Here is a 21,941-nt window from a genome sequence, read left to right on the forward strand (position 1 = left end):
AATAATAATGACGATGATATGACTGAATGCCACATCAAGTGGCGAATGGCAGGTGCGCCAAGAGCAGCTGCTCTGAACCCTGAGTCCCTCCTTGGCTCAGGAACTATGAGTGCGGCTGAGAGGGTCCCACGGAGTGTGGCTAGGGAAGCTCCTGGGAACGGAAGTGAGACTGACGCGCACTGTCACCATCACCCTTCCCGGGAGCAGGTCCCAGCGTGGGGGGAGGCGTTTGCCTTGAAGTGCACCCGCGCACGTCCCCCAGCACCACACATGGCCACCCTGGATGCTGCCAGCGTCCACCTGAGCATTGAGCCAGGCATCGTCCAGACCCCATCAAAACAGACCAAACAACAAACCCCACAAGAACAAGCTACTGCAGCAACAGCACAGCTGAGGCCACGTGTGGCCCAGCCCCTGCCGGTGTCCTCCCACGGCTGTCCACCACTGGGGCACACAAGGGCAACAGGGAGGTAGGGCTCTGGGGTCCTGCGGCTTAGGGATGGTGTGAGTAAGAACTAGCACCAATCTAAATGGGCATTTTTCTTCCTCTGTTCAGAGGTGGGAGGAGGGTGGGAAACTGGCAGTGCTCAGGTCTTACTCCTGGCCCTGTGCTCAGGGCTCACTTGCTGGGGGGCGGGGGAGCTCAGAGAAACTCCTGTGGTAGGTACCAGGGTTTAGAACCAGGGTCCGCTGCATGCAAGGCAAGTGTCTTACACGCTGTACTAGCTCTCTGATCAACTAAATGCAATTACTCTCTCTCTCTCTCTCTCTCTCTCTTTCTCTCTCCCCCCTATTTTCTTTCTACTTTCTTTCTTACTTTTTTTTGTCTTTTTGGGTTATACCGGCTCTGCTCAGGGGTCACTCCTGGCTCTGCACTCAGGAATTACTCCTGGTGGTGCTCAGGGGACCCTATGTAATGGCAGATATTGAACCCAGGTCAGCCATGTGCAAGGTAAATACCCTCCCTGCTATCATATCGCTCTGTCCCTAAACACGTCTGTATCTTAATACGACAAAACCCATGTCTGAACAATAGAGAGTCAAACCTTCCCTTCCCCCCACATCCTGATTTCGGCTGTCTGCAAGGTGAGCGGGCAAGCACCATGTTTATCGAAGAAAGTCCTGCTCGCTGGGTTCAGGTCAAACAAAATCTCGCACAACAAAATCCCACTCATGATGGTGTCCGCCTGCTGTTCCAGCCCAAGCTCTAAGGGAAAGTCAAAATCAGGGTGGAAGTAAGGCCTCAAAGGGAAGGAGGGGCGTGAAAAGGGACTGCAACGACAGTGCAGGGGGCTCAGACACTTGGGTAAGTGTGGGCCACTCCAGTTAGACACCCAGTACCACACAGTCTCTAAGCTCTGTGAGGAGTGATCCCGTGACCCTGAACACCTGGGGGTGTGGCTCCCAAACTGAACAAACCAAACGGAAACAGACCTAACTTTAAAATTAAGACCAGGGGCTGGAGCAATAGTACAGAGGACAGGGCACTGGCCTTGCACGTGAGCGACCTGGGTTCGACCCCCAGCATCCCATAAGGTCCCCCTAGTATTGCCAGGGGTAATTTCTGAGAGCAGAGTCAGGAGTAATTCCTGTGCACTGCCAGGAAAAAAGCAAATTAAATTAAATTAAATCAAGATCAGGGGCTGCCAGAGATACAGAACAGTGGGGAGGGTATACTCTGACCTGGGTTTGATCCCTGATATTCCATATGGTCTCCAGAACCCACCAGGAGTATCCCTGACTGCAGAGCCAGGAATAAGCCATGAGCACAGCCAGGTGTGATACAAAAACAAAAAGAAAAACAAAAAAGAAAGAAAAAAAAAGTTACATATAGGGACAGAGTGACAGTACAGCGGTTCAGACATTTGCCTTGCACCTGGCCAACTGGGTTTGATCCCAGCACTCCTCTGGGGTCTCAAGGCCCACCAGGAGTGATCTGAGTATTGCCGGGTGTGGCCTCAAAACTCAAAAAATAAAATCAAGATTATCAGGAAGAACTGGAATTGGAATCAGGAAACAAAAAGGCAATAGCAATTCAATAGAATTTTTATATTTCTCACTGCTGTGGGTCACCCCAGTCTCACACATGACCACTGGAGCTGCACCCCAGCCCAAAGCTCCTTTTCTGAGCACAGCTGTGAGCACCCCCAGTGCTTTGGCGAAGACACGCGTGGGAGGATTTCATTCCCCTGAGCACCCATCCGATGCCACCTCCCCTCGCCGGGCAGGCTACATCCATCCCCACTGCGCCCTTCCCAGGCCTCCATCCACCGTCCTTGCCCCTCGCTCTGCGGTTCAGTCTGTTCTGTTCACGGTAAGGTTTCACAAAGAACAAGCAAAGGAACTTCTAGCTCCGTTTATCTGAAAGCGCTAACGACTTTGGACGGCACGTCTTGCCCCAGCCCTGAAGCTGGAAGTGTGGGCCCAGGTCTAGGAGTTATGGGAGGGAGGGAAGAGGGAATCCTGTTCATGCATCAGGCTGAAAGCCGGACCCTGCCTGGAGACCAAGCGCGACCTGAAGCACTACCTCTCTGAACTACTACCTACGATGGGGGAGGAGGGGGGGAGAGGAAGTGAGGGAGAGAGGAAGGGGGAGGGAGGGAAGGAGAGAGGGAGGAGGGGGAGAGAGAGAGAGAGAGAGAGAGAGAGAGAGAGAGAGAGAGAGAGAGAGAGAGAGAGAGAACAAACGCCAAACAGAACCAGCTTCCAATTCTGGCTAATCTCTAGGAGAAACCTTCGCTCTACCTCTCTCTCTCTCTCTCTCTCTCTCTCTCTCTCTCTCCCCTCCATCTCTATCTGTTTCTCTGTCTATATCTCTGTTTCTCCCTCCCCCTTGTTGTTTCCTGTCCTGGAGACTGAGCCCCGGGCCAGGCCAATGCACTGCAGCTGGGCTACATTTCTCCCTCGAGAACGAACAATCCAGACAAACGACTGAATAAGGCAAGGCAATCGGCTTTATTTGGTCAGAGGCAGCCGTCCGGCTCAGAGAAGTGACACTGAGGACGGAGCCCAGTTGCCACCCCGCCCCCCCCATAAGGCCAACCACTCGGAAATCACTGCTGGGGGCGTGGGGGTCTCAGACGCGGGCGGCACGCGCGAGACTACACCTACGTGGAGCTGAAGTCGGCCCAGTTGTTGGGGGTGGTGGAGGGCTCCGTGGAGGTGGCGGCAGGCTGGGTGGGGGCTTCCCGCACAGCCAGCTTGGGGGCCAGGGTGCTGGACAGGTCAGGCGCGGGCTTGGCGGGGGCGGGGACCTCGTTTTCCGGGATTTTCTCTGCGTAGTTGGCAGGGAACCAGCCTGTCTTTCCTTTCAGCTCTCCGCCAAGCCATCCGGGCTCCCCAGTCTGGCTCTCATCCACCTGGGGGAACAATGAGGAAGGGGGTGATGTCAGGGGGACTGAGGAAACCCGCAAAGCTACCTCCCACTCCCAGAGGAAACGCAGGCCCCGCACACCCCTCACTCCTATGGAACACAGCCCCCTCACTCCTCCAACTCCACTGGACACACAGCCCCAAACCCTGCTGGACACAGTCCCTGCACCTCCCACCTCCACTGGACACACAGTGCCTGCACCCCTCATATCCACTGGACACACAGTCCCCCCACCTCCACCGGACACATAGTGCCCCCACCCCCCATGTCCACCGAACATGCAGCCCCCACAAACCCCCAACCCCACCTCTAAGGGGCTCTATCCTGGGAATAGCAGGAGGGGTGAGGACTTGGGCTCTGCCCCTCTGTGCTATGGCCTAATAATGGCCCTGAAATGCCCGCAGCCCCAGCAGCTCCCATAACTGGGGGGTGGGGGGTGGCCCAATGGTCTCCAGTATGTACTGGAGCAGGAGGCAGCAATGGGATCCCGAGCTCTGTGGGAAGGGAACCCTAGGGCACCAGATGTGACACTCACGCTCCTCCCTGCTCCAAACCAACCAACCAACCAACCATCCAACCATACAACCAAGCAACCATCCAATACAAACATTACACACAATTCACTGACAGACCTCGTCGCTCGGGTCTAACCAAATTATTTAATAAAATTATACTGGACCAGGCCTTACTAAGTGCGATCCACACACATTCAATACTCCCAAATCTCCACTGACTAAGTGGCGTTTATTCCGGAGGGACAGGAAGATCAAAACAAACCCATTGGGCCGGAGTGACAGTACAGTGGGGAGGGTGTCTGCCTGGCACACTGCCTGGCACACAGCCCACCCAGGTTTAATCCGGCACCACATATGGTCCCCCCGAGCACTGCCAGGAGTCAGCCCTGGGCACAAAGCCAGGAGTCAGCCCAAACCCAAAAGAACAAAATCAGAAACACACACTTTCCAGAGCTCCCATGGGAAGGAGACTCCATGTTCGGACATTTAAAAGTCTCATTGAGGGCTGGTAAAAGAACGCAACAGGCTGACAACATGATCTGCACAAGGGCAGCCCAAACAGGACCCCTCAGCATCCCACAGATCTCCAAGCACAGTAGTAGGGACGGTCCCTTGGCACCACCTGATGTGGTCTAAAGAGAACAACAAGAAGAAAATAGAGGCTGAAGATATAGCACTGTGGTGAGGTGCTTACCTCATGCCTGACTGCACTCAGGGATCACTCCCGGGGCACAGGGGACCATACTGTGCTTTCGGAGGAAATTTTTTTTTTTTAATTAGTGAAACACCATGAGGTACAGTTGTAGATTTACAATTTTTTGTGCTTGGGTTTCGATTATACAATGGTCAGATACCCATCCCTCCACCAGTGCCCATTTTCCACCACCATGGATAATATCCTCCCCACCCCTATCCCCATCCCTCCATCCCCCCCTGCCTCTGTGGCAGGGCAATCCCTTGTGTTCTCTCTCTCCTTTTGGGTTTTGTGGTCTGCAAAAGAGGCATTGAGTGGCAAACATGTTCAGTCCATAGTCTACTTTCGACATGCATCTCCCCTCTTGGGAGGATCCTCCAAACACCCTTTATTTGGTGCTCCCTTCTCTATCTGAGCTGCCCTTTCCCCTAGAATGCCCGGCTGGCCTCTAAGCTATGGAGTAATCCTCCTGGTGCTTATCTCAGCTATTCTTGGGTATTAATCTCATATTGTGTTACTTTATATCCCCCAGATGAATGCAATCTTTCTATGTCTATCCCTCTCTTTCTGACTCATTTCGCTTAGTATGATAATTTCCATGTTGTATGGGGGAAAATTATTTTTATTTTGCTAATTATTTACTACTAATAAGAACTCAGACTCTGGAAAGACAGACTCAGATTTAAGCTAAAATCGATAAACTGGCAGATTAGTACTGTGTGAATGCACTAAATTACAGAATGGTCCAGCTAACACAGATTTAATCATGCTAGCTTTTTTTTTTTTAACTGAATCACCGTGAGATGAGCATTATAAATGCTGTTCATGATTGGGTTTCAGTCATACAATGTTCCCAACACCCATCCCTCCACCAGTGTAATTTCCCAGGACCGGTGTCCCCAGTTTCCCTCCCATTCCTTTAACCAGATTGAACCTGGGTTGGCAGAGTACAAGGCAAGCACCTTACCCACTGTACAATTGCTCCCACGCACTGAGGCCCATGCCTTCAATTCCCACGGCTGACTCAGGTTCGATCCCTGAGCAATGAGGCAGGAGTAAGCTCTGAGCACTGCCAGGTGTGGCCCCCAAATCAAAAATAAACAAATGGCTGGCAGAGGGCCGTGGAGCCGGCTCCAATGGAGAGTTGAGTCACATGCTCAGTCACGAGGGCGCAGCACCCAGGCTGCAGCCTTCTAAGAGGGCAAAACCTCTCCCCTTGGAGCCACTGCAGAAGTTAGCACAAAAGCAACACCGAGGGCAACTCACCCATTAGCCCAGAAGGAGCTGCGCTGGGTGGAGAAAACTTTCCTACAGAAGAGGCTGTGGGTCAGACGGCCCCCAGCCCCCCTGCCAAGCCCCTACCCTGCCATCACTAAGCATTATCGGACCCAATTAGCTGCAAAGATTATATGACCTGAAGATGGTAAACAAGCTTTGCTCGGGTGTTCAGGGAATTCAAAGGAAAGCAGCAAAGAAAATAGACCGCGTGCGTGAAAAATAAAAAGGAAACAAAACAAAAAGAATCACTCCTTAGAGCTCATGCTCAGGGGACCGAATGAGATGCTGAGGACTGAACCCGGGTTAGCCACATGCATGGAAAGTGCCTTACCGTATTATCTCTCTGGCCTCATAAAAAGATTTTTAAAAATTTCCTGAAAAAACACTAAGAAAAAACTTCCAATAAAAAAATACTTAGGGGGGCTGGAGCAATAGCACAGCAGGTAGGGCGTTTGCCTTGCATGCGGCCGACCCGGGTTCAATTCCCAGCATCCCATGTTTCCCTGAGCACCGCCAGGGGTAATTCCTGAGTGCACAACCAGGAGTGACCCCTGAGCATCGCCAGGTGACCAAAAACGAAAAAAAAAAAAAATTAGGGTATGTGGGAGTCCTAGCTATAATCACAGGAGCACATGACAAGCACCACCCCCCTCGAGGACCACCATGGGGTCCTCCCCAACGATCCTCCCCAAATAAAAGCGAAAACCTTTCTTAAAGGATTTTCATCTTTCCCATTTAACCTCCTGATGCTGATTTCTGGCTGGAGGCGGAGACCCCGACGCAGCACTTCCACATCACTCACCCACAACACCAACTCAGAACACATCTCTGCCATGTGACAGGCCCCGCAGAGACGTGGAGACACACAGAACTGATGCCATGTGAAAGACCCCAACACGGAATACACAGGGTGGGGGGGAGCAAGAGAGAGAGAGCGAGCGAGAGATAGAGCACTTACCCATTCCCCTTTAACCTCCACCGGGAAAGCAAAGGTTTGAAAGCAAGGCAAAGAGAGGGTTAATGCAACGGAACAGTCAGGGACTTCTCAGCTCCTAGCTAGTCCTGCTGCCACTGGGGGAGCGGCCAGCTGGAGGGGACCCGGGCCAGGGCTCCTGACCATGGCATCCTAACGTTAAGTTCCTCATCGAGAAGTGTGCTGACCTTTCTTTCTTTCTCTTGGGTAAGAGCACTACTTTTCTGTCCCTTTATGTTGTGACAAAACCCAGTTTCAGAACCTGTTGGTTTGGTTTCTTTTCTTTGGGGGGGGGATGTCACACCCAGCGATGCTGAGGAATCACCTCTGGCAGTGCTCAGGGGAACATATGGGATGCCAGGGATCGAACTCTGGACGGACGCGTGCAAGGCAAATGCACTCTCCGCTGGACTATCGCTCCAGCCCGGGTTTGGTTTCCTTTTTCTGTTACAGTGTAAGGGGGCAACTTGGAGTGATAATTACTCTGCCCTGCCCTGCGCTGGTGCTCTCAGGAACTGCAGTGAGTTTGCACTGAAAGAAAAAACACAGGCTGGGCTGGGGAGGTGCTCCGAGGGCCGGGGACCACCAAATAGAGATAAAATGAGCAGAAGGCCAGGCACACCTAAAGCTGAATGGGTTTGATCCCTGGTACCGCCTGGTACCCCAGCGAGGGTATGACTATCTCCCCCCAAGAGCAAACAGAAGACCCAGGAAACAGGAGACGGTGAGGAGGGAGGCAGACAGAGCCCGCTGCTGGCCTCAGCACACGTGTGTCACACCCACACTAGAGTGGGCCACAGCTGCCAGCGCTGCTCAGACAGACCCTGCAGCCAGGACCATACCACGGGGGTGTGAGGGAGAGTTCAGGAAGGTTCTGGAGCTGCTGCCTCGATGGTACACTCAGCGTCAGACAATCAAGAGAAAAAAGCTCCCAGATAGTGATTTCCCTAAGTACTGGACGAACACATGGCCCTTCCCGCCAACTTGGGAAGGACATGGTACCCAGGTACCCATGGTACCACGATGCCCACACAACACCCCTTGAGACTTCAGAGACCACAGGATAGGCAAGCAAGTCAGACTCAATTGGTAGCAGGCATCAATGCACTTGAACAATTCCGCCCAGATACGGCCCTTCAGAAAGCAGCCAAAGGCAACTCAAAGACGGAATGATTTGGGGGGGTGGGGGGTTGGGCAGAGACAGGGTCTCAACCTAGGATCTCACGTGTACAAGGCAAAAGACCTATCACTGGGTCTCCTCCCTGGCCCCTACAAATCCTGTTTTTTTTTTTTTTGCTTTTTGGGTCATATCCAGCGATGCTCAGAGGTTATTCCTGGCTCTGCACTCAGGAATTACTACTGGTGGTGCTTGGGAGACCATATGGGATACCAGGGATTGAACCCCAGTCGGCTGCGTGCAAGGCAAACGCCCTCCCCGCTGTGCTATTGCTCCAGCCCCCAAATACTCTTCTTTAGCTGGGACCTAGCTCCGGGGAATTACTGGGCTTTACAAAAACTGAATCCTGTCAACCACAGTGCTGACCTCCTTCCTGCGTCCAGTAGCACAGCTGCAGTTCCCACCACGAGACCCTCCTACATCATGATGCTGCTGAAGGAAAATCAGCTGCGACAACACAAAACCTTTGCTGTTTTCTTGCTCTGCCCACTGAGGGAACAGATGAGACGTCTCCCAACTCTGTGCTCACGGCCTTTGCAGAAAGACCGGACACGCTGGTTAAAGGCAGAAACAGCTCTGGCTGGCAGCCTTGCAAACAGCCCTAAGCGCCTTCGGTATTTAAAGCCACAAGACAATTCCAGCTCCTTGCAACCATCTCAACTCCAAAACGGAAAGTGATACGGCCAAACCGATCCCCATCACCCACTGGGTTAAGGACAGCTTCCTCCCACCCCACCCCAGATCAATTCAGAGCCTCGAGAAGCTTGGTGCTTAAATGCCATCTGCACAGACGGTAGGGAAGGGGGCCCCAGATATGGGTCACTGGAGCACGGGACCGTGACAGTCCCCACGCACTCTTACCATGACGATGTCTCCGGGCTGGATAGTGATTTCATCATGACTTCTCGACTCAAAGGGATACAGAGCCCGGTAGTACACCACTTTAACGTTCTCCTGGGTGGAAATCGTCAACGGGCCTTTCTCTGCGCACACATACACAGAAAGGGGAGGGGTGGGGGAAGGAGGGGAAAAAACAAATCTTTAGATGAGATGGGGCGGGAAGAAGAGAGTGCGAGCGAGCGAGAGAAAGAGAGAGAAAGAGAGAGAGTGCATGTGCAGCTTGGCGGTTGCCCATTTAGACCTCCAGACTGTTCCCATCCATCAGGGATACCCGGAGGCAGACTCCAAGCTCAAGGGCGCTGGAATCTGTCACACCAGGGTGACACCCTCTCTGTGCGGGCCACAGAAAGGCCCACGGGTCAGCACCTTGGGGCCAGACACTCGCAGGAGCTCCCCTGCACACCAACACAACCCTCTGCTCCAGCCAAGGCATCTAGACACAGAGCCCAGATCCCAACCAGACCAGAAGGAAAGCCGCAGGGAAAGGGAGAGGCAACAGGCAGTCTTGGAAGAGACACGAAGTACCACAGGATGGATGGAATCCAGGTGCAGAATTCACGCCGCACAGGGGAAAATGTTAATCCCTGGTGAAGCATGCTATTTACGCACTTTCCTCCACATATTCAAGGGGGAAACAGGACCAAGGGTAGAGCCCAGGAGAATATGACTTAAGCATGAATGTTGTTTTAAAGCGGGGTGGGTGTGGAGCAATAGTATGGTGAGAACGGCACCATGTTTCATAGTCCTTTCTGCTCAGTTACTCTTCCCAGCTCTTCTGTTTCAGGGCCGGAGAGCCTGAGGAGTTCGGGGGCTTGCCTTACATGTGGCCTCCCCCAGCACTGCCAGGTCACTCCCGAGCCAGGGGTAGCTGGGCATGCTGCTGGCTGTGGCCCCAAATTGCTCCCCCTCCCCCGCACTGCTCAGGGTTTGCTCCTGGCTCTGCACTCAGGGATCACTCCTGGTCAGCTCAGGGGACCACAGCTCTCAAGAATGTCTCCTCCCAAGCTGTGAGGATTTAGATACTCGCAGATTCGCCCTGGAGGGAAGATTTTGTGCTCCAAGTCTGCAAGTGGATGAAGAGTCTTACTTTCCCCTGTGAGGGGGCGGGGAGAGAGAGAGAGAGAGAGAGAGAGAGAGAGAGAGAGAGAGAGAGAGAATACAGGACCTCAAGATTATGTCTGTGTCAGTGTGTGTGTGTGTGTGTGTATGTGTGTGTGTACAGGACACACCCTCAGATCTGAGGACAGAAGCACAGAAGCACAAAAGGGCCAAAAGGAATTGCCTGAAAAATTCCTGAAAAGTCCCGGGGAAATGACATTGAGGTCAAGAAAGGATCCTACAAGCCCTGGTGCCTGCAGAGGGCACAGCTTCCTGGTGCGGCTGAGGGCTGGCCAGGCCTTCCTCCGTGGTCAGGGCGGAGGAAGCCCTTCTAGCAGGAAGGGTATGAGTTCAGGCTCGGGCCCGTGTGGCCAGCCCTGCAAACGCTGGGGTGCAGACCGGAACCGAAGGGGCCTTTGAGGAACTGTGTGTTTGGGCTTTTTTCCCATCCCCTTTTCTCTCCATGTCCCACTGCACAACCACCAAATGGAACCAGTGAACATGCCAGCAGGTTTATGCCGGGGAGGATCACACAGCCATCCCCGAATTTCCAGTTTGCTTGTGATACTAGGGTTTCTTTCTTTTTTTAAAAAAATTAACTTTTAGTGATGGCAAAATCTTTCCTCTATCACTATTTAAAGTGGCAACATAAGATCATAGGGCCCAGAAGAGTCACACCTTTGAAAGGCAGCGGGCAGGATTTGAGGCCTTGTGGGCTGCGGGGTGTGACAGCCACAGTCACCAGGACTCGAGAAGTGGCTTCGGGCTACCAGGAAAACACTCGGAAATTCCCAGAGCCACTGACAAAAGATGGGCAGGACAGGCTGCAGGGGCAGGAAAGGTCTGGCCTCCGCTATGAATGGAGTTTGGCATGCAGACTTGGTGCCTGCTGGCAGGGGCGTTGGTAGGCGAGGGTGAGCGTGAAAAGAACTCAGAGAGCTGATGACCCCTGCGCCCTAAGAGAGACCCACCCCTTTCCATCTCCAACAAGGTCATCAATGGGGCTGGAGCGATAGTATAACGGGGAGGGCCTTGCACACAGGCTGACCCGGGTTCAATTACCAGCATCCCATATGGTCCCCTGAGCACTGCCAGGAGTAATTCTTGAGTGCAGAGCCAGGAGTAACCCCTGTGCATCGCCGGGTGTGACCCAAAAAGCAAAAATAAAATAATTAAAAAATAAGGTCACCAAGACGAGCCCCCCTAGCCCACCCCAGCCTGTTTCTGGCAGCTCCTACCTGCGGTGGACCAGGGCGCTTGCACCGCGGGCTTAGCCGACTCAGGGTGTGGGTGGAAGAGGCGGCTCAGCCGGTCTTGCGTCTCCGGCTCACCTTTGTCCTCCCCATCCTTCTTCCGGACGCTCTCGTCCCTCTTGAGGCTCTCTTCATCCGGGGCTTTCCTGGGTCGGGGAAGCTCCTCATCCCGCTGCACGCGCTCCAGCCACGGCTTGTCCCGGTCCTGAGCTCGTCTGCCAGGGAGAGATGCAGTTTGGTAGGAGGAAGCAATCTGGGTACCCGCCGCCCCAGGAAGCCCATGGCATCAACAGGAGGCGGCAGGCCCCGAGAAAAACTGTCCTTTGGAGAGAATGGATGGAATCCAGGGCTGGAGGAGCAGTGGGAGCGAGAGGCACCCCAGGATTCAGAAAAGCACAGCTAGCCCCATGTCCTGTATGGAGTGATGGGAAGCTTAACCAACATCCTATTCCCCCCCCACTCCGCCCCCGGTGTTTTGGCCCACATCCAGTGGTACTCAGGGCTTATTCCTGGATCTATGTTCAGGGATCACTCCTGACAGTGCTTCAGGGGACCCTTTGTGGTGCAGGGGATCCAACCCTGGTCAGCCTCATGCAAGGCCAACAACCTACTCGCTGAACTTTGGCTCTGACCTACAAACTACTTCTCTTAAACTGCTATTTCAGGGCAAATGGAGGGGCCAGAGCAAAAGCACAGCAGGAAGGGCATTTGCCGTGCACATGGCAGACGTGGGTTCGATTCCTGGCATCCTACACGGTACCCCGCAGAGCCAGGAGTGGCCCCTGAGTATCATCAGAGTGTGGTTCAAAAACCAAAAGAAAAATAAAAAGGGAAATGGAAAGCCCTGAGTCATTCAGGCAGGTGAGACAGTAAAGCCACTGCCGGCGATGACATCAGTGCTGGCGGGGATGGCAAGAGGGTTCCTTCCCTTCCCTCCCTCCCTCTCTTTTTTAATCTCTAAGCACTTTTATTAAGAAAACTTGGATTCTACATGAACACACACACACACACACACACACACACACACAAATGCCTGTAAGAACATTATTACTTTTGAGCTGGAGCAGTAGTAAAGCAAGAAGGGCATTTGCCTTGCAGGTGGCTGACTTAGGTTCGATTCCCAGCATCCCATATCGTCCCCTGAGCACCGCCAGGGAAATTCCTGAGTGCAGAGCCAGGAGTAATTCCTGAGCGTTGCCAGGTATGACACAAAAAGCTAATAAATAAATAAAAATGAATTTTAAAAAGTGAACTTTTATAGCCAAGGAGATTAAGTATCTTGAATTTCCCTCGCTAGGCTTTTTTTCCTCAAAGATTCCTCTTAGGCAGACGTGACCTTCTGGACCTCCAACTGTAGACGTGGTAATCCAGAGGAGGCTGAACAAAAACGAAATGCAGCATTGTGCTGTGTTCAAGAAATGGAGCCGATGGTTATAGGGACACCGTGCGGACGAGCACACACAATCCCAACACCGTCTGACTGAAGCCCTGGGCAGGAGCCCCCCACATTTTACTGGGGCCCCCCATGTGTGTCTGTTCACGGGGAATTGGCAGAGATCAGCGCCTCGAAATCGAGGCCTTGAGAACTGCTCAATGAACTCTACCCCAAAGGCCAGCCGAAAGGGCTGGGAGTGGTTTCCCTCTCGTTCTTGAAACTGAATAAAATGATCAGACTGGACAGGACACTCAAGAATAAATGACCTACAAGAATAAATGAACTGGGGGCTGGAGCAATAGCACAGCAGGTAGGGCGTTTGCCTTGCACACAGGCTGACCTGGGTTCGATTTCCAGCATCCCATATGGATCCCTGAGCACCGCCAGGAGTAATTCCTGAGTGCAGGAGCCAGGAGTGGCGCCTGTGCATGGCTGGGTGTGACCCAAAAAGGGGAAAAAAAAAAAAAGAATAAATGACCTAACTAGTGGTCAAAAGGAAGCCCAAAGGCTCACTGCTGTGATGGGAACTTGGGTCATTATCAGATAAGAAACAAAGAGATAAAGAGACAAGAGTTATTGCATCACAGGGCCTGGCCCGGTCAAAGCCCAGCCACACCCTCCAGAGGTCCAATCCCAGGCCGCCTGGTTCTAGCTACACCCTGAAATGTGACCTCAATAACCTGTCAATACACATAAGGCAACTCTCAGTGTTAGGAGCAGCCGAGGGAACGTCACATGGAAACAAAGTCTTCATTCTGCAGTTGGGGAAAGAGGCCAGACTGTGGGCAGGGGAGGAAGGCTCCAAGCCGGCGAGGTCTGGCTCCCAGGATCCCCAAAGCACCACAAAATGCGACGACCCCCCCCCCCCCCAAGAAAGCCGAACCCTACTGGGTATGATCCCCCGAACCAAACTGAACCAAAACAATGAAAGTTGTATGGATTTCTACACAGCATGAACATGAAAAATTTAGTGCAATGGGGTTCCTGGCATAAACTATCTTTTGAGAAATCATGAACGTGGGGCTGGAGAGAGAGGACAGCGGAGGCTGGACCCCTAGCATTCCGTACGCTCCCCCAAGCCTGCCAGGAGTCATCTCTGAGTGCAGAGCCAGGTGTGAGGCGAGCAGGGCTGGGTGTGCCATCACCCTACTAAGATAAAAGAAAAAAACAAAAACAAAACAAAACAAAAAAACCACCATAAGCAAATGTCTACTTATTTACAGATAAATAAGTAACAAATAAAACCTTTCCTGTGAAAATGAATTTCTGATGTAGGCTGCTTATCCATTAAAAATAACTAGTAAAACCAAACCAAGAACCACAACAAAATTCCCACCGGACTCCACGTCCTGTACCCTATGCCGGCCGCACCCCGGCCTCAGAGACACCAGAGCCCTAAAATCACGGGTGCTGCACCGGGAAATCGGTCAGCCACGGTGCACCCACACCAGTGACTCTTTCAATGGTCCGCTTCATCTGCGCACTCTCTCTCTCTCTGCTTTTTGGGTCATATCTGGCGATGCTCAGGGGTTCCTCCTGGCTCTGCACTCAGGAATTACTCTAGGCGCGGTGCTCAGAGGACCATATGGGATGCTGGGAATCAAACCTGGGTTGGCCGCGTGCAAGGCAAATGCCCTATTGCTCCAGCCCCTGCTTCAGCTTCTCATCTCGCCATTCACCGAGACTTTCCCTGTTTCTTTCTGAGTGTGCCCAGAGGTGCTCAGGGAAGCAGGCCATGCAAAGGATGGACACTGGGCCTCCTGCACGTGCCCAACCCTGCAAGTGATCCCTGTGGGCCTCCAATACCAATTCTTAACTGGGGTCAGGGTACACACCCCACAGTGCTCAAGGCTTACTCCTGGTTCTGTGCTCAGAGGCATCTCCTGGGTCTGCAAGTGGTTCTGGGGATCAAGCCAGAGTCAGTCATAAGCAAGGCAAGAGTAATGAACCTCTGTACCATCTCTCTGGTTTTTCTTTAGTCATTTTGTTTTTTTCCAGCAGTGCTCAGGGCTTACTCTTGGCTCTGTACTCAGGGGGTCATACCTTGTGGGGCTCAGGGGACCATACGGGGTTCTGGCGATCAAACCTGGGTTGGCTGTGTGCAAGGCAAAAGCTCTACCCTCTGTGCTATCACTCAGGGACCCCCTTCACCAATTCTTACCATTTAGACACTATCCTTGTTCTAATGGGCCTACTGGGGCTTAATTTTTTTTTTCCTGAGGTCTGAAGTTAATCAAAACTTAAAAAAAAAACCATCGAGTCACCAAATCCAATGCACTAAACGTTTCCAGCTTGACTTCAACCACTTCCTACAGAAAACAGTAGAAACAAAACCAACACACACACACACACACACACACACACACACACACACACACCGAACAAGGTCAACACAAAGACGCTGTGCCAGTCCCAGTGGCCAACTGTGGCCCCCAAGGTTCACTGGCAGTTGGGAAAGGGAGGACAGAGGACAGGGTAGCAGGGCTGGGCTCCGTGTGGGAGGTACTGGGAGCTTTAAGATTCCAAAGCAAGTGTGCTTTGGGCCACTGCATTTAAACGCTGTGAACTGGAAAAGGATTTTACTTATTGGCATGCAAATGGGCACCTCAAGTGTCCCAATTTCCTTTGGTAAGTCTTCAGCTACATGGGAGTCGCTGGGGAGAGCTCTGGGAAGGAACCCAAAGCCTCAGGGAGTTACTTACCCATGCAAAGATTTGCGGATTTATGTGTTTAGGGTGTGTGTGCATAGTAGGCATACACACAGGGTTATAGGGGCAATTAGTGCATGAAGAAGCCCGGCCAATTCCTGCAGCCAGGCTATAAGTGACACACACACACTTGAGGAAGCCAGCCTAAGGGCAGTCAGAACTCACCTTTGGGCTTCTTCCTTCTGCTTTTCTAACTCGAGGACCTTTCGCTCCTGCTCCTTCTGCCTCAGTCGCTCGGCCTCCATGGACTTTTGCTTCTGGAGTTGCTGTTTATTGTGGATTTCCCTCAGCTCCTAGAAAGGACCGAGTCGCACGTGTCAATGGGCACCTGCACTGTGGGTCCCTCTGGCCTGCCTGGGCACAGAGAGGGTTGGAGGTCCCAGCGTGTAGAAAACATTCCAGGTGCATGTGTGTGTGTGTGTGTAGGGTGACAATGACGACACAGCAGTCATACCCCCACCCGTTTCTGACAGGGATGCCCTCCAACAGCGCTATCCTTTCCCATGCTGCACTTCAAAAGGAGAGATGGGGGGGCCCCAGAAACCAACCATCTTCTCAGATGGTCGTGAGCAAAGGCTACAGCCCCACACCCGCTTTGAAAGTCTGCTCACTTCCTTATGCATCACCTCCACTACCCTCGCCGCCTCCTTCTTGGAAGATGCCTGAGAAGATGCCCCCACCCCCTTGTCTCCACCTGGGTTGCCTACAGGTCCCAGTTTACTCTTTCCGGAACAACCCCAAGCCAGACACCCTGGGTCACCCTCATCGGCGTGCCCTGTGACCAGCCCAGGAATTGCAGTCATCGCCTTAAGCAGTCTTCTTTGGTCCAGAAAATGCAGTTTCTGATCCTTGAAGTTAAAACCTCCAGGAACAAGAACAAAACCCAAATCTGTTGAGAGGATAACCACCCACTGGCACCGGAGTCACACATGGCTGACCTCAGGCTCAGTCACCAAACCCCACTTGCTTGTCTCCCTCACAAACAAGAGGGTCTGGGAGAGTCCAGGTTAGGCCGGCTTAGGCCAGGTGAGTCCCCTAGAACCCCCAGAAGGCAGCCCCAGAGTGCCTCCAGAGAGACCAAACTGCTGCTTGCCAAGGTCCAGACGTGAGTTCTCCTCCTGCCTGAAATTCCTGACTCTCTGATTCACTCTGAGGTAACAGGCAAGGCCCTGCCCATCACAGGTTGGGGCGGAAACGCACAAACCCAGAAGAGAAGACAGGAGGCTCGGGCTGCTCTGAAAATGAGCTTCAAGGGCCGGTGCAAGCAAGCTGCATGGTGGGAGAGACTTGGCAAGGGGCAGAAGCACATCTGTGAGATACTAGAAGCTAAAATTGGGCTTCCCGGTGAAAGGGTAGGGAAGCCTGGCAGGAAGGCGACCCCAGGGAGATGGAGAAGGAAGCAGGGCTGGAGCGACAGGACAATGAGCAGGATGCTTGCTTTCTACACGCCCAGTCTGAAGTTCGATCCTTGGCATCCCATAGGGAGCTAGACCATGAGTATCCCCAAGTGCAGGGTGACCCGAGAGCAGAGCCTGGAGTAATAAGCCCTGAGCACTACTGGGTGTGCCCCAAAAAGCTAAAGGAAAAAAAAGAGGAAGAGGCTTGTGGGGGGATGTCAGGGATGTAATTCCACTGCTGTCGTGAGACATAAGACTCGGGAGGGTCGGAGAGATGCTGGCTAACCCTAGTTCGGTCCCCAGCACCATGGATGGTCACCCAGCACTGCCGGGAATGATCCCCAAGCAGAGACAGGAGTTCACATACCCTGAGCACTGCATGATGCCATACCCTAAAAAAATAAAGCAATGAACACACACACACACACACACACACACACACACACACACACACACACACAGTGCTGTCTTCCATAGTAATTTGGAATCAAGCACAAATCGCCATTTTGTAACACAAGTCCAGACTCCTGTCATTGGTCTGGATTTGATATTTCAGAGAAAAGATGGGAAAACGAAGTCACTTGCTGTTGGCCACAAGAATCCAGATTCCTGGATCAAGTTCCTCTCTCTATGGGAAAAGCGAAACGGGAGCAAGGTTCGGTTCTAAATGAGCTAAGAGGGACACCCCAGCCAGTCCTTGCACAGCTCAAGGATCCAACTCTGACATGAGCCCAGCCATTGGGGGGCCCATCAAAGGGAAAAGGGAAAAAGTGCAAGGTGGGACTTTTATTCTGATTTTATGGCATGAAACAGGTTCCGAGACGATACATGGCAATGAGGAGCTGCTGAGCTGGGCACAGCTGCCTGGTCTCTAAGCCTCCACAATGGATGGGCCACAGCTGAGTCAGGGTGATGGGGGGGCGGGGGGGGGGATGGTCTCACTTCAGCTGGAACAATTGCTGTTGGATTCATCGACAACATCCATCATACCAGAACTAGTTCTTTAAATCAGCGTCTCTTTCACCAAGGGTTTTACTCCCTTCTATCAACTGAGGAGAGGAAGGGTGGACGCCCGCACTCATGGTATTTGGGGCAAGTTTCTAGTCTGTTTCTGTTCTGCTCCTGGCAGTGCTCAGGGGACCCTGCAGTGCCAAGGATCACACAGTGCCAGTTGCCTGCAAGGCAGGCACCTCAATGAACCCAAGAATCGTCTCCGGCCCCCTATCTCCCTTCTTCAAGAGAAGCCCACCCCGTAATGTTCGGGGGGGGGGGGGGTGGGCGGGGAGCGCTAAGCGGGGACAGAGACTGAATGTGGGAAGCCAAGAGCCCTCTCATGGACCCTGGCCGTGGTTCCCATGTTAGGGACATTGGTGACAGTCTCCCAGGACTTCCTAACGTCAGCCCTCAGCGGATACCTATCTATAGCCACATACATCAGGCTGACAGTTATCTTATCTGGCCTTATCTATAGTGACCTCCAGGATGCACCTACTGCCATAAAACCCTTTGATGTACAAATGTTTACCTTGAATGTTAGGTAAAGCTCTTGTTGCTGTCCTAACCATGTATGATTATATTGCTTCTGCTCCTGACTGGGCTACCCTGACCCTATATAAACAGCCTGTATCCCTCAATAAAGCCTGTCCCTTTTTCTCTCTGTTTCTAAACTGTACTCTGTCTCTTGTGTCTTGTGTTCATTCGGTTGGTCCCTCCTTGCACCATCGGATCAATCCTCGGGCTACCTCCACGGGCCAGAGAGTGGTTAGCGGGGCCCCCTGCAACTGAACTCTGGGCCTCACGATGCCAAGCATGTATTCGACCACTTAAGTCTATTGCCCAGTCTCGTGGGGTTTGTCCTGATTGTACGGATCAAGCACAAGGTCTGCAGCCACAAACAATATGATTTAGGTGAAATCAAAAGAGCAGTAAATGATCAAAGGTGGGCTGGAGACATGAGCAAAGGTTAAGGTGCTTCCCTTGCACGCAGCCTACCCTGGTTAATTGCTGGTACCGCATGTGCTCCCCTGAGCACTGCCAGGTACGATCCTTGAACAGAGCCCGGAGTAAGCCCTGAGAACTGCTGGGTGTGATCCAAACCACTTGCACTCCGAAACAGAAATGACAGAGGAGAAATAAGATTGATGTTAAGGAACCTGATTTTACACATACACATGGGGGGAAAAAAAAGTATTCTTCTTTTCCCCCAGAATGTTTTCATAGGTAATGTTTAAAATATTTAACAACAGGCCCCGCACAAGCACTGGAGAATTAGAACTAGTGCGAGGCCTGATGGATCAAGGGAGCGGGGCCTCATTTTATCCAAGAATGATGCTGTGCGTTCAGATTCTAGTAACTGCTAATTGATTCAGAGATAAGGAATCAGCAGGCGAACTCTAAACAGATGGCAGTAATGCAGCAATGGAAGAGGAAGAACTGAAAACAATGAAAGGCAATTAAAAAGTGAACTGAGGGGCTGGAGCAATCGCACAGCGGGTAGGGCGTTTGCCTTGCACGTGGCCAACCCAGGTTTAATTCCCAGCATCCCATATGGTCCCCTGAGCACCACCAGGGGTGATTCCTGAGTGCAGAGCCAGGAGTAACCTCTGTGCATCGCTGGGTGTGACCCAAAAAGAAAAAAAAAAAGTGAACTGAAAGGACTCACCCAAAGAAATCAGTCTGAGGCACTTTTAAAAAAAAGGTTTTGTTTTGTTTTTGATTTTTGGTGTGTGTGTTGCGGGGGAGGGGGGGATAGAGTAATAGTACAGAGAAGAGTAAGACGCTGGCCTTGCACTAGGCTGACTTGAGTTCAATCACCAGCACCCGGGGCACATGAAGTGATCCCTGAGTGCAAAGCCAGGAGCAACCAAACCCAAACAAACAAGTCAAGTTTGGGTCTGGAGAGCTAGCTCAGAGGCTGACTCCTGCTTTGCATGCAGGGAGCCCAGATTTGATCCCTAGCACCTCATGGGCCCTAGAGCACAGAGCCAGGAGTATCACTAGGTATGGTTCGACCCCACACCTACCCATACACATACAGTGGCAGGGGATGAGGGAGGCACGTCTAGCAGTACTCAAGGCTAACTCCTGGCTCTGTACAAGGATCATACCTGGCGGTGCACAGGAGACCTGTGCGGTGCTCAGGACACCTGTGCAGTGCAAGGACTCAAAGCAGAGTCAGCTGCGTGCAAGGCAAAATATCTTATGCTATACTACCTCTCCAGCCCTCAAAACAGGAAAAAAAAAAAGGAAGAAAGAAAGAAAGAAAAGAAAAAAAATTCTTTTTTCTCTTAGGCCAGAGATGTGGGCTCAGCTACAGAGCCTTAAAATGTTTGAAGCCCTGAGAGGGATTCCTGGCATGGCCAAAATAAGTAAGAATGAATCTAGAAGGCATCCAAAATGCAGAGAAAGCGATGCAGAAGCCAAGCCATAAAGCTTGGCTTTATAGGTGAGTGGGGCAGAGAGGCGGTGCCTAGCTTTGGAGCTGTCCCTGTTAGTTACGGCCCCCAAGGCCTCTGAGAAAAGGGAGCTTTCGCAGGAACTGTGGAAGAAACAGATGTCAAATAAGGTGAACAGATGGCGGTGGCCGCATAGAGTCCAGCCTGGGAAGGTTCGCGATGCTTTCCTCTCATTTCCCTCTTTTTCTTCCTCCTGGTTAACTGCCGGTGGAAATATGCAATGCAGTCCAAGAAAACAGTCTCCAAGTGACATTCACTGAACACTTCCTTGCCCTCTCTCCACCGCGAAAGTTTCAGATGGAGGAACACGTGTCTGATTCATTCCTTGGCTGACGAGCTTTTTGTTCTGATTTAGAAATTTTTTTTTATCTTATTTTCATAGTTGTTCACAGTAATTAATTACGTTCAATATTTCAACACCAATCCTACCACCATTACACCTTCCCACCCCATTATTTCAAAATTCCCCACCACCACCCAAATCTGCCCCAAAGGCAGATGCTAAATAATTTATTTGGTGTTGTTTGTTATGAATAATTGACTAAAAATGATCCAAAAAGGTTTCCTGACAGGAAAGTGTATGAAAATTGTTGTATCTCATCTTGGAGCTATTAAGCACTGCGGTTTTTTTGTTTTTTTCTTAACTGAATTTCTGGGGGTGAGAAACAGGACAAGGAAGGGAACACTGAGACAATGGTGGAGGGAAAGAGGAGTGGGGGGTGCTGGAAGGGGGTAAAGGGATCAGGGTTGATGATGCTTGCCGTGCATGTGTTTAGCCCCCCCCCCCCCGCCCCTCAATCCCATATAAAAACCACCACCAAGGGGCCAGAGCTACAGTGCAATGGTCAGGCATTGCACTGACCATTGGGTGTGGCCCCAAAACAACAACAACGACAAACCAAACCAAACACAAAAAGCACCACCAAGAATAGCCCCTGAGCATCACTAGGTGTGGCTCAAACCCCCAGCCCTCCAAACACCAGAGATTACTGAGAAATAAAACTCGGCATCTTGTTGGTAGCTCTTTAAATTAACTCTCCCACCCCCCCCAGAGAATAATAATAATCAATAACTAGAATTACATACTCATCTATCATGATGACTTTGCACCTGCATCTATGTTGGACTTTCTTAGAAACTCCCAGGAAATCTGTAATCGACGTAACTTCAAAAGATTTTTTTATCACCAAGAACACCTACAGAATTCCAAGATACAGCACAGTTTCTCAAGCAGGATGCAAATAAACTTTGGAAAGCACCAGATGGCAAGCAGACTGGTTATATGGGCACTTTTCTTGCCGGCACTATAAATCTTACTTGATTCTCAAAAGGACCTCTGATGAGAGGCAGATAGGAACCCCAATAAGGAAATAACGGGTAAATAAAGACTGTTCTGCGGCAGAGATAGGGCTCAAAGGGCTCAGCTACTTGCTTGGCCTGCGGGAGCTCTGGTTTGATCCTGGACTACAGGGGCCACCCCTACACCCTAGCACTGAGTGCCCCCGACCGGAGAAAAAGAAGATCCTGTCATGCGTTAAGATGGAGAAAAATCCCTCATTTCCCCCCAAGGAATTAAGACATCTGCCCCATAAACCATCTTTAGCCATTCATGGCAGACAGCCAAAGCACTTCAAAAGCAATATGCTTGACAAATTGAATACTCAAGAAGATCCAGTTTTTTTTTT

The 21,941-nt window shown here is 51.7% G+C and overlaps 1 protein-coding gene across 3 annotated transcripts in view; it reads right to left on the reverse strand.

The window, feature by feature from the left end:
- ITSN1 (intersectin 1) overlaps positions 1-21,941 on the reverse strand; it is a 208,017-nt gene that overhangs the window by 69,641 nt on the left and 116,435 nt on the right. For 2 of the 3 annotated variants that reach the window (XM_056109217.1, XM_056109219.1), the window contains exons 17-21: positions 15,570-15,697; positions 11,247-11,476; positions 8,872-8,993; positions 6,819-6,833; positions 3,112-3,359 (exon numbers count right to left, since the gene is read on the reverse strand). In XM_056109217.1, coding sequence (XP_055965192.1) covers positions 3,112-3,359; positions 6,819-6,833; positions 8,872-8,993; positions 11,247-11,476; positions 15,570-15,697 — 743 coding nt within the window. The remainder of the gene's footprint in view (positions 1-3,111; positions 3,360-6,818; positions 6,834-8,871; positions 8,994-11,246; positions 11,477-15,569; positions 15,698-21,941) is intronic. The other variant, XM_056109218.1, reaches the window with a different exon arrangement.

Source organism: Sorex fumeus, unplaced genomic scaffold, assembly GCF_029834395.1.
Source record: "Sorex fumeus unplaced genomic scaffold, SorFum_2.1 ptg000265l, whole genome shotgun sequence".
NCBI classification, from domain to species: Eukaryota; Metazoa; Chordata; class Mammalia; order Eulipotyphla; family Soricidae; genus Sorex; species Sorex fumeus.